The sequence below is a fragment of the Oncorhynchus kisutch genome, linkage group LG28 (assembly GCF_002021735.2).
Source record: "Oncorhynchus kisutch isolate 150728-3 linkage group LG28, Okis_V2, whole genome shotgun sequence".
Taxonomy (NCBI): Eukaryota; Metazoa; Chordata; class Actinopteri; order Salmoniformes; family Salmonidae; genus Oncorhynchus; species Oncorhynchus kisutch.
In genome coordinates, this window is record NC_034201.2 from 47,301,969 (window position 1) to 47,314,500 (window position 12,532).

Consider the following 12,532-nt stretch of genomic DNA (forward strand, 5'->3'; position numbering starts at 1 on the left):
GCTATAAGAGCCTCCACTCTTCTGGGAAGGCTTTCCACTAAATGTTGGAACATTGCTGCGGGGACTTGCTTCCATTCAGCCACAAGAGCATTAGTGAGGTCGGGCACTGATATTGGGCGATTAGGCCTGGCTCGCAGTTGGCGTTCCAATTCATCCCAAAGGTGTTCGATGGGGTTTAGGTCAGGGCAATGTGCAGGCCAGTCAAGTTCTTCCACACCGATCTCGACAAACCATTTCTGTGTGGACCTCGCTTCATGCACGGGGGCGTTGTCATGCTGAAACAGGAAAGGTTCTTCCCCAAACTGTTGCAATAAAGTTGGAAGCACAGAATCGTCTAGAATGTCATTGTGTGCTGGAATGTAATTATTTCCCTTCACTGGAACTAAGGGGCCTGAACCATGAAAAACAGCCCCAGAGCATTATCCCTCCTCCACCAAACTTTACAGTTGGCACTATGCATTGGGGCATCCACCAAACCTAGATTCATCCATCGGACTGCCAGATGGTGAAGTGTGATTCATCCCTTCAGAGAACGTGTTTCCACTGCCCGCGACCTTTCCACCACTCCAACCGACGCTCGGCGTAGCGCATGGTGATCTTAGGCTTGTGTGCGGCTGCTCAGCCATGGAAACCTATTTCATGAAGCTCCTGACGAACAGTTCTTGTGCTGACGTTGCTTCCAGAGGCAGTTAGGAACTCTGTAGTGAGTGTTGCAACCCGAGGACAGACGATTTTTACACGCTACAGCACTCGGCGGTCCCGTTCTGTGAGCTTGTGTGGCCTACCACTTCGCAGCTGAGCCGTTGTTGCTCCTAGACGTTTCCACTTCACAATAACAGCTGAATAGGGCAGCTCTAGCAGGGCAGAAATTTGACAAACTGACTTGTTGGAAACGTGGCATCACGTTGAAAGTCACTGGGCTCTTCAATAAGGCCATTTTACTGCCAATGTTTGTCTATGGAGATTGCATGGCTGTGTACTCGATTTTGATACACCTGTCAGCAACGGGTGTCTGAAATAGCCGAAATCCACTATTTTGAAGTGGTGTCCACATACTTTTGTAAACACAGTGCATCTCAGATCATCATCTCTGTTAGAAAGAGGATCTAACGATGTAAAATACGGTTTGTTGATATGAAAAACCAATAGAATAGGAGAGAAATGGCTTAATGAGGAAGTCTTTATAAAATAATTGCCTCCACGTTTATGGTCGAACTTTGTAAGACATGCCTCATAATATGAAGTAAAACCTTTCGGGTGAGAAAGTATTCACACCCCTTAACTAGTTCCACGTTTTCTTACGTTACAAACTGGGATTAAAATGGATTTTTCGGTCAACGATCTACACAAAATACTCTGTCAAAGAAAAATTCAAAACACAATTATATATTTATTAGATAAGTATTCAACCCCCTTGAGTCAATACATGTTAGAATCACCTTTATCAGCGTTTCCAGCTGTGAGTCTTTCTGGGTGAGTCTCTAAGAGCTTTACACACCTGGATTGTACAATATTTGCACTTATTCTTACAAAAATTGTTCAAGCTCTGTCAAGTTGTTTGTTGATCATTGCTAGACAGCCATTTCCAAGTCTTGCCATAGATTTAATTCCAATTTAAGTAAAAACTAACTCAGCCAGTCAGGAACATCTAATGTTGTCTAGGTAAGCAACTCCAGTGTAGATTTGGCCTTGTGTTATAGGTTATTGTCCTGCTGAAAGGTGAATTCATCTCCCAGTGTAGATTTGGCCTTGTGTTATAGGTTATTGTCCTGCTGAAAGGTGAATTCATCTCCCAGTGTAGATTTGGCCTTGTGTTATAGGTTATTGTCCTGCTGAAAGGTGAATTCATCTCCCAGTGTAGATTTGGCCTTGTGTTATAGGTTATTGTCCTGCTGAAAGGTGAATTCATCTCCCAGTGTAGATTTGGCCTTGTGTTATAGGTTATTGTCCTGCTGAAAGGTGAATTCATCTCCCAGTGTAGATTTGGCCTTGTGTTATAGGTTATTGTCCTGCTGAAAGGTGAATTCATCTCCCAGTGTAGATTTGGCCTTGTGTTATAGGTTATTGTCCTGCTGAAAGGTGAATTCATCTCCCAGTGTAGATTTGGCCTTGTGTTATAGGTTATTGTCCTGCTGAAAGGTGAATTCATCTCCCAGTGTAGATTTGGCCTTGTGTTATAGGTTATTGTCCTGCTAAGGTGAATTCATCTCCCAGTGTAGATTTGGCCTTGTGTTATAGGTTATTGTCCTGCTGAAAGGTGAATTCATCTCCCAGTGTAGATTTGGCCTTGTGTTATAGGTTATTGTCCTGCTGAAAGGTGAATTCATCTCCCAGTGTAGATTTGGCCTTGTGTTATAGGTTATTGTCCTGCTGAAAGGTGAATTCATCTCCCAGTGTAGATTTGGCCTTGTGTTATAGGTTATTGTCCTGCTGAAAGGTGAATTCATCTCCCAGTGTAGATTTGGCCTTGTGTTATAGGTTATTGTCCTGCTGAAAGGTGAATTCATCTCCCAGTGTAGATTTGGCCTTGTGTTATAGGTTATTGTCCTGCTGAAAGGTGAATTCATCTTCCAGTGTAGATTTGGCCTTGTGTTATAGGTTATTGTCCTGCTGAAAGGTGAATTCATCTCCCAGTGTAGATTTGGCCTTGTGTTATAGGTTATTGATCTCCCAGTGTCTGGTGGAAAGCAGACTGAACCAAGTTTTCCTCTAGGATTTTCCTGTGCTTAGCTCTACTGTCTTTTCATCTGTCTAACCCCCCCCCCCCCCCCCAAAAAAAAAGCCACCGAAGAGGGGGGGGGGGGGGGAGAGAGAGAAAATATGGTACTCAGTAATAAGTTGTATTTGACCCAAATATAACACTTTATATTAAGGTCAAAAAGTTATATTCTTCACATTTTTTTTTTTGCAGTATTACTTTAGTGCCTTATTGCAAACAGGATGGGATGTTTTGGAATATTTTTCACTCTGTCAATTAGGTTAGTATTGTGGAGTAACTACAATGTTGTTGACCCATCCTTAGTTATCTACTATCTCAGCCATTAAACCTTGTAACCATTTTAAAATCACCATTGGCCTCCATGGTGAAATTCCTGAGCAGGTTTCTTTCCTCTCCGGCAACTGAGTTAGGAAGGACTCCTGTATCTTTGTAGTGACTGGGTTTATTGATACACCATCCAGAGTGTAATTAATAACTTCACCAGGCTCAATGGGATATTCAATGTCTGCTTTTTTTTGTTTTTTTACCAAAAGGTGCCTTTCTTTGAGAACTGTTAGAAAACCTCCCTGGTTGAATCTGTGCTTGAAATGAGTCATTTAGTCATTTAAAAATCATGTTGAACATTATTGCACAGTCGGTCCATGTGACTTGTTAAGCACTTATTTAGTCTTGCCATAACAAAAGGGTTTGAATACTTATTGACTCAAGACATTTCAGCCTTTCATTTTTAGTTCGTTTCTAAAAACATAATTCCACCTTGTCATTATGGGGTATTGTGATGTCATTATGGGGTATTGTGATGTCATTATGGGGTATTGTGATGTCATTATGGGGTATTGTGTGTAGATCAGTGACACAAAATCAAATCCATTTTATATTCAGGCTTTTTAAGAACAAAAATGTAGAAAAAGCCAAGAGGTGTGAATACTTACGCCCTGTTTTCATAATGCCTCCAGCTCACATTGCCAAGTGGTGGGTGAAGCGCTGACTACTTACCGTTGCATATGCACTCAAATTGGAGGCGCACCTCAATAAAGGCATACCAGTTGAGAAATATTTTTTTTTGTAGTTATTTAAAAAAAAAAAAAATCGTGGCAATCAAAACTGTTAACACGCGATTACATTTAGAATTGTTGCGTAATAATAGCTGGGCTTATAAAAGTGCTTTTCAGTCGAGCAACGAGCTGAACCAGAGTCTCAGCAGCAGCAGCTCTGTCTGACAGGTGATGTTCAGGTCTCTGTATGCCGTGGGAAGATGGAACGCGACAATTTAATTCCACTTAATTATGCACATTTACCTACAGGCCGATAAGCAGGACCGGATAAATGTATTTCCAACAACAACAACAACAAAAGCAATCTTTTGCAAATGAGATTCTTCCGGACAATTTGGCTGAGGCAAATTGTATTTATCGCCTTACCTTGTTTTATTTTTTAGGGAGTGGGGAAAAATCCGCCAATTACCATTAACAAGAAATCCTGTTACGCACACGCACACGCACACACACACACACGTTACTGAACATATCTAGCCAGTCTAGATATGTTCACTCAGATCAGCAGAGTTCTATACTTAATGTGAAGAAAAATAGATAGATAATGAATAGAAGCTGAACAAGCTGTTGAGTTACAACAGTTAAGCTGTTGGTGGTAAAAACCCAAGAGAAACAAACTACATTTATGATGAAATAAAACATTCAAATCTTATTTGACTTGTTAAAAAACTTAAAACAAACCAAAACGGTTTGTGGGTGGAAAAAAAATGTAAGCAGAAAGACGAGCTCTTCTGTAGAGCATAAACATCACACACAAACACGTACGCACACACACACACACACACACACACAATGGACACAAAACACACCGCAACATCCACAATGCTAAATCAGAAAAAGAAAAGAAAAATTATGGGGTATTGTGATGTCATTATGGGGTATTGTGATGTCATTATGGGGTATTGTGATGTCATTATGGGGTATTGTGATGTCATTATGGCCTCTACATTAACCACCGCCACATCCACAATGCTAAATCAGAAAAAGTCTATTTTCTTCATCTTTTTAAAAACGTTTCTTTAAAGCTGCTCCTTTATAGAAACCCCAACTTGGAAATGACTCCGTCACCATCAAGCTGCTGGGGGTACCAACATCACCAACACTGTTGCTGGGCAACTGGGATGCAAACCACATCCTGGCCATCCGAGGCTGAGCGTGTGGCTCTGCGTCAAGGAGATTAAGGTGGGTGTACCAATCCCCTATCTAATACACCAGAACCTGGTAATCCATCACCACAGCCTCCCTCCTTGCCACTACAGGGCCTCTCTTTGTGCTGCTCTGGGGTTACAGACAAGATGTCAGTTAAACAGACAAATCACACAGCCAGAGATAAGTCTTCAGCTATGGCCTTCCTCCTCAGCCCTAACCTCTTTCTCTCTCTCTATTCCTTCTCTGCTCTGTCGTTTCCAGAGATAAATACTGCTGCTGGCCTTGTGAACACACTGCAGAAGTTATGAAGGGCGCACGGCTGGAATGGAGAAGCCAGATAATAACACACACCTCTTCTCCCCTCTCTCTCTCTCTCCTACAGTTCTTCCTGCATCTCTCTCTGCTCCTGTCCTCCCTCCTCCTTCCCTCTGAGAGGAGCAGTTATTAACACACACACCTCACCACAACGAGAGGAGAAAAAAGCTCTCAGGCAATTCAACTCATTCCACTCCTCCCCCCAAAAAATAACATTTTTTTTGGTTTTCATTTGAGCTTTTCCACCAAAAAAAAAAAAGAGTTTCTCCTTCGTCTCTCTCCCCCCAACAGTCTTCTCTTCTGCATTAGCGTATATTCTCCTTCTCCACTCCAAGGTGGTGTGGGAGGTGGCCAGCGGTTATCAGCAGTTGATTGGTTGTCTGGGTGCTCTGGGCGTGGTCTGTGTGTGACCCGGTTCAGCCCACTTTGGCCCAGGTGAGGAATGCGGGGATGTCTCTGACCGGCACATTCCTGGTCAGGGCTTTGACCCGCAGGTTACGGTCATCTGTCAGGAGAACCACCTCCCGACGCAAACGCACCGGACCGTCTGGGAGAGAGGAAAGAAGAGAGGAGATATGAGAGACGGAGGGAGGAGGGGAGACGGAGGGGAGGTATGAGAGAGAGGGAGGAGGGGAGGTATGAGAGATGGAGGGAGGAGGGGAGGTATGAGAGACGGAGGTATGAGAGACGGAGGGAAGAGGGGAGGTATGGGAGACTGAGGGAAGAGGGGAAACACGGAGGGAGGAGGGGAGATATGAGAGACCGAGGGAGGAGAGGAGGTATGAGAGACGGAGGTATGAGAGACGGAGGGAAGAGGGGAGGTATGGGAGACTGAGGGAAGAGGGGAAACACGGAGGGAGGAGGGGAGATATGAGAGACCGAGGGAGGAGGGGAGGTATGAGAAACGGAGTGAGGAGGGGAGACACGAGAGACCGAGGGAGGAAGGGAAGGTATGAGAGACGGAGGGAGGAGGGGAGGTATGGGAGACGGAGGGAAGAGGGGAAACACGGAGGGAGGAGGGGAGATATGAGAGACCGAGGGAGGAGGGGAGGTATGAGAGACGGAGGTATGAGAGACGGAGGGAAGAGGGGAGGTATGGGAGACTGAGGGAAGAGGGGAAACACGGAGGGAGGAGGGGAGATATGAGAGACCGAGGGAGGAGGGGAGGTATGAGAAACGGAGTGAGGAGGGGAGACACGAGAGACCGAGGGAGGAGGGGAGATATGAGAGACCGAGGGAGGAGGGGAGGTATGAGAAACGGAGTGAGGAGGGGAGACACGAGAGACCGAGGGAGGAAGGGAAGGTATGAGAGACGGAGGGAGGAGGGGAGGTATGGGAGACGGAGGGAAGAGGGGAAACACGGAGGGAGGAGGGGAGATATGAGAGACCGAGGGAGGAGGGGAGGTATGAGAGACGGAGGTATGAGAGACGGAGGGAAGAGGGGAGGTATGGGAGACTGAGGGAAGAGGGGAAACACGGAGGGAGGAGGGGAGATATGAGAGACCGAGGGAGGAGGGGAGGTATGAGAAACGGAGTGAGGAGGGGAGACACGAGAGACCGAGGGAGGAGGGGAGATATGAGAGACCGAGGGAGGTATGAGAGACGGAGGGGAGATATGAGAGACCGAGGGAGGAGGGAGATATGAGAGACCGAGGGAGGAGGGGAGGTATGAGAGACGGAGGGAGGAGGGGAGGTATGAGAGACAGAGGGAGGAGGGGAGGTATGAGAGACGGAGGGAGAGGGGAGGTATGAGAGACGGAGGGAAGAGGGGAGGTATGGGAGACTGAGGGAAGAGGGGAAACACGGAGGGAGGAGGGGAGATATGAGAGACCGAGGGAGGAGTGGAGGTATGAGAAACGGAGTGAGGAGGGGAGACACGAGAGACCGAGGGAGGAGGGGAGATATGAGAGACCGAGGGAGGTATGAGAAACGGAGGGAGGGGAGATATGAGAGACGGAGGGAGGAGGGGAGGTATGAGAGACGGAGTGAGGAGGGGAGGTATGAGAGACGGAGTGAGGAGGGGAGGTATGAGAGACGGAGGGAGGAGGGGAGGTATGAGAGACGGAGGGAGGAGGGGTGGTATGAGAGACGGAGGGAGGAGGGTTGGTATGAGAGACGGAGGGAGGAGGGGAGGTATGAGAGACGGAGGGAGGAGGGGAGGTATGAGAGACGGAGGGAGGAGGGGAGGTATGAGAGACGGAGGGAGGAGGGGAGGTATGAGAGACGGAGGGAGGAGGGGTGGTATGAGAGACGGAGGGAGGAGGGGAGATATGAGAGACAGGGGGAGGTATAAGAGACGGAGGGAGGACAGGAGGTATGAGAGACGGAGGGAGGAGGGGAGGTATGAGAGACGGGGGAAGGTATGAGAGGGAGGAGGGGTAGTATGAGAGACGGAGGGAGGAGGGGAGGTATGAGAGGGAGGAGGGGTGGTATGAGAGACGGAGGGAGGACAGGAGGTATGAGAGACGGAGGGGAGGTATGAGAGACGGGGGAAGGTATGAGAGGGAGGAGGGGTGGTATGAGAGACGGAGGGAGGACAGGAGGTATGAGAGACGGAGGGGAGGTATGAGAGACGGAGGGAGGAGGGGTGGTATGAGAGACGGAGGGAGGAGGGGAGATATGAGAGACGGGGGGAGGTATGAGAGACGGAGGGAGGAGGGGAGTTATGAGAGACGGGGGGAGGTATGAGAGACGGGGGAAGGTATGAGAGGGAGGAGGGGTAGTATGAGAGACGGAGGGAGGACAGGAGGTATGAGAGACGGAGGGGAGGTATGAGAGACGGGGGAAGGTATGAGAGGGAGGAGGGGTGGTATGAGAGACGGAGGGAGGACAGGAGGTATGAGAGACGGAGGGGAGGTAAGAGAGACGGAGGGAGGAGGGGTGGTATGAGAGACGGAGGGAGGAGGGGAGATATGAGAGACGGGGAGAGGTATGAGAGACGGAGGGAGGAGGGGAGTTATGAGAGACGGGGGGAGGTATGAGAGACGGGGGAAGGTATGAGAGGGAGGAGGGGTAGTATGAGAGACGGAGGGAGGAGGGGAGGTATGAGAGACGGGGGAAGGTATGAGAGACGGGGGAAGGTATGAGAGGGAGGAGGGGAGATATGAGAGACGGAGGGAGGAGGGAGGTATGAGAGACGGGGGAAGGTATGAGAGGGAGGAGGGGTAGTATGAGAGACGGAGGGAGGAGGGGTAGTATGAGAGACGGAGGGAGGAGGGGAGGTATGAGAGACGGAGGGAGGAGGGGAGATATGAGACATGGAGGAGGGTGGTATGAGAGACGGAGGGAGGAGGGGAGGTATGAGAGACGGAGGGAGGAGGGGAGATATGAGAGACGGAGGGAGGAGGGGAGATATGAGAGACGGAGGGAGGAGGGGAGATATGAGAGACGGAGGGAGGAGGGGAGATATGAGAGACGGAGGGAGGAGGGGAGATATGAGAGACGGAGGGAGGAGGGGAGATATGAGAGACGGAGGGAGGAGGGGAGGTATGAGAGACGGAGGGAGGAGGGGTGGTATGAGAGACGAAGGGAGGAGGGGAGATATGAGAGACGGAGGGAGGAGGGGAGATGGAGGTGGGGAGGGAGGGAGGAGTAAAGGTAGAATAAATATAGTATAGACAGATTGTGCAACACATGCATGAGTGTGTTGGTGGAAGGAGACAGCTACTTGTCTGTGCAGGCATCAAGCTTTTAGCCTCATCTTTGCAGTAGTGGAGACAGCAGGACAAGATGACATCATCATTGTTTCCCTGGAGAGGGGGGGGGGGGGGGGAGACCGGTAAATCTAAAGCTGAATTTCAATGACAGTCCGGAATTGGATGAAATAGCATTGACTTGCAGTGGAAGACTGCTCCAAACTCTAATTCACACACACACCTGTTGTCCGGAGGTGTCTTCGCTGCGGAAGGCGATAGACTCCAGTTGACTTCCTCTGCTGGTCAGCGCTCTGAGACAGGGCTCCCTGGCCTCGAACCCTCGCTCCAGAAACGCCACGGCAACCTTAGCCTTCTCCTGGACTGACCGGTGGTGGGTCGGGCCACCACCACCGGTGTTTCCACGACAACCACTGCCACCACGCCCACTGCCAGAGCCATCGCAGCTCTCCTGCCCCTTTGCCAGACCATCCAACTCTGTTATCACTGGAGGAGGGGAGGGAGAGAACAGGGAGCAATGAGGAAGGAGAGAGGAGGGGGAGAGAAGAGAGAAATGAGGAAGGGAGAGAGAGAGAAGAGGGAGAAATGAGGAAGGAGGGGAAGAGGAGAGAAATGAGGAAGGGGGAGAGAGAGAGAAGAGGGAGAAATGAGGAAGGAGAGAGAAGAGGAGGGGGAGATAAGAGCGAAATGAGGAAGGGAGAGAGAGAGAAGAGGGAGAAATGAGGAAGGAGAGAGAAGAGGAGGAGAGAAGAGAAAAATGAGGAAGGGAGAGAGAAGAGGAGGGGAGAGAAGGATAGGGAGAGAAAAGAGAAATGAGGAAGGGAGAGAGAAGAGAGAGAGAAGAGGGAGAGAGAAGAGGAAGGAGAGAGAAGGAGGGGGAGAGAAGAGAGAAATGAGGAAGAGAGAGAGAAGAGGAAGGAGAGAGAAGGACAGGGAGAGAAGAGGAGGGGGAGAGGAGAGAAATGAGGAAGGGAGAGAGAAGAGGAGGGAGAGAGAAGAGGAGGGGGAGAGAAGAGAGAGAGGAGGGCAAAGACATCTACAGTCAGAACTAAACATTCCCCTAACTCCTAAAACCTGATATTGATGGCTGCCTAACTACAGTATCTCTCTCACTCTCTGCTCGGGAAACACATGTTTACATTGCCAAAGCAAGTGGAATAGACAAACAAAAAGGGAAATAAACAGTCAACATTACTCTGAAAAGTTGTAAAATAATCATAATCAGGCTAGGCTAGGGCAGGGTAGGCTTGGGTAGGGTAGAGTTGGCCAGGCTTGGCTAGGGCAGGGTAGGATAGGCTAGAGTAGAATAGGGTAGGCTAGGGTAGAGTAGGATAGGCTAGGGTAGAGTAGGATAGGCTAGGGTAGAGTAGGATAGGCTAGGGTAGAGTCGGCCAGGCTAGGGTAGAGTCAGCCAGGCTAGGGTAGGGTAGAGTAGGGTGGGATAGGGTAGGGTAGAGTAGGATAGGCTAGGGTAGGATAGGCTAGGGTAGAGTAGAGTAAAATAATCATTTGGCAGAAGCAATCAGGCTAGGCTAGGGCAGGGTAGGCTTGGGTAGGATAGGGTCGGCCAGGCTTGGGTAGGGTAGGGTCGGCTTGGGTAGGGTAGGGTCGGCCAGGCTTGGGTAGGGTCGGCTAGGCTAGGGTAGAGTCGGATAGGCCAGAGTAGGGTAGAGTAGGATAGGGTAGAGTAAAGTGGGGTAGACTAGGGTAGAGTAGGATAGGCTAGAGTAGAGTAGGGTCGAGTTGGCCAGGCTTGGGTAGGGTCGGCTAGGGTCGTCTAGGCTCGGGTCGGTTTGGCTAGGGTAGAGTCGGATAGGCCAGGGTAGAGTAGGATAGGGTAGGGTAGAGTAGCATAGGGTAGAGTAGGATAGGCTAGAGTAGGATAGGGTAGAGTAGGGTCGGCTAGGGTAGAGTAGGGTCGGCCAGGCTTGGGTAGGGTCGGTTAGGCTAGGGTCGTCTAGGCTCGGGTCGGCTTGGCTAGGGTAGAGTAGATTAGGGTAGGCTAGGGTAGAGTCGGATAGGCTAGGGTAGAGTAGGATAGGCTAGGGTAGAGTAGCATAGGCTAGGGTAGAGTAGGATAGGCTAGGGTAGAGTAGCATAGGCTAGGGTAGAGTCGGCCAGGCTTGGCTAGGGCAGGGTAGGATAGGCTAGAGTAGAATAGGGTAGGCTAGGATAGGCTAGGGTAGAGTAGGATAGGCTAGGGTAGAGTAGGATAGGCTAGGGTAGAGTCGGCCAGGCTAGGGTAGAGTCAGCCAGGCTAGGGTAGGGTAGGGTGGGATAGGGTAGGGTAGAGTAGGATAGGCTAGGGTAGGATAGGCTAGGGTAGAGTAAAATAATCATTTGGCAGAAGCAATCAGGCTAGGCTAGGGCAGGGTAGGCTTGGGTAGGGTAGGGTCGGCCAGGCTTGGCTAGGGCAGGGTAGGCTTGGGTAGGGTAGGGTTGGCTTGGGTAGGGTCGGCCAGGCTTGGGTAGGATCGGCTAGGCTAGGGTAGGGTCGGCTAGGCTAGGGTAGAGTCGGATAGGCCAGAGTAGGGTAGAGTAGGATAGGGTAGAGTAAAGTGGGGTAGGCTAGGGTAGAGTAGGATAGGCTAGAGTAGAGTAGGGTCGAGTCGGCCAGGCTTGGGTAGGGTCGGCTAGGGTCGTCTAGGCTCGGGTCGGTTTGGCTAGGGTAGAGTCGGATAGGCCAGGGTAGGGTAGGATAGGGTAGAGTAGGATAGGCTAGAGTAGGGTCGGCTAGAGTAGAGTAGGGTCGGCCAGGCTTGGGTAGGATCGGTTAGGCTAGGGTCGTCTAGGCTCGGGTCGGCTTGGCTAGGGTAGAGTAGAATAGGGTAGGCTAGGGTAGAGTCGGATAGGCTAGGGTAGAGTAGCATAGGCTAGGGTAGAGTCGGCCAGGCTAGGGTAGGGTAGAGTAGGATAGGCTAGGATAGGGTAGGATAGGCTAGGGTAGAGTAGGATAGGCTAGGGTAGAGTAGGATAGGCTAGGGTAGAGTCGGCCAGGCTAGGGTAGAGTCGGCCAGGCTAGGGTAGAGTCGGCCAGGCTAGGGTAGGGTAGAGTAGGGTGGGATAGGGTAGAGTAGGATAGGCTAGGGTAGAATAGGGTAGGATCGGCTAGGGTAGGATAGGCTAGGGTAGAGTAGGATAGGGTAGAGTAGGATAGGGTAGAGTAGTGTGAGTGTTCTGCCTTATTATTATTCGACCATGCTGGTCATTTATGAACATTTGAACATCTTGGCCATGTTCTGTTATAATCTCTACCTGGCACAGCCAGAAGAGGACAGGCCACCCCACATAGCCTGGTTCCTCTCTAGGTTTCTTCCTAGGTTTTGGCCTTTCTAGGGAGTTTTTCCTAGCCACCGTGCTTCTACACCTGTATTGCTTGCTGTTTGGGGTTTTAGGCTGGGTTTCTGTACAGCACTTTGATATATCAGCTGATGTACGAAGGGCTATATAAATAAATTTGATTTGATTTGATTTGATAGGCTAGGGTAGAGTAGGATGGGGTAGGCTAGGGTAGAGTAGGATGGGGTAGGATAGGGTAGAGTAGGATGGGGTAGGCTAGGGTAGAGTAGGATGGGGTAGGCTAGGGTAGAGTAGGATGGGGTAGGCTAGGGTAGAGTAGGATGGGGTAGGCTAGGGTAGAG

General features: G+C 49.9%; 1 protein-coding gene across 1 annotated transcript in view; it reads right to left on the reverse strand.

Moving 5' to 3' along the window:
• Nucleotides 1-3,806: 3,806 nt before the first annotated feature.
• The window catches only part of smg6 (SMG6 nonsense mediated mRNA decay factor), a 46,008-nt gene continuing 37,282 nt past the window's right edge, over nt 3,807-12,532 (reverse strand). Inside the window, exons 16-18 of the mRNA XM_031807692.1 lie at nt 9,115-9,377; nt 8,906-8,987; nt 3,807-5,785 (exon numbers count right to left, since the gene is read on the reverse strand). Of these exons, the coding sequence (XP_031663552.1) occupies nt 5,655-5,785; nt 8,906-8,987; nt 9,115-9,377 (476 nt within the window). The 3' untranslated portion in view covers nt 3,807-5,654. The remainder of the gene's footprint in view (nt 5,786-8,905; nt 8,988-9,114; nt 9,378-12,532) is intronic.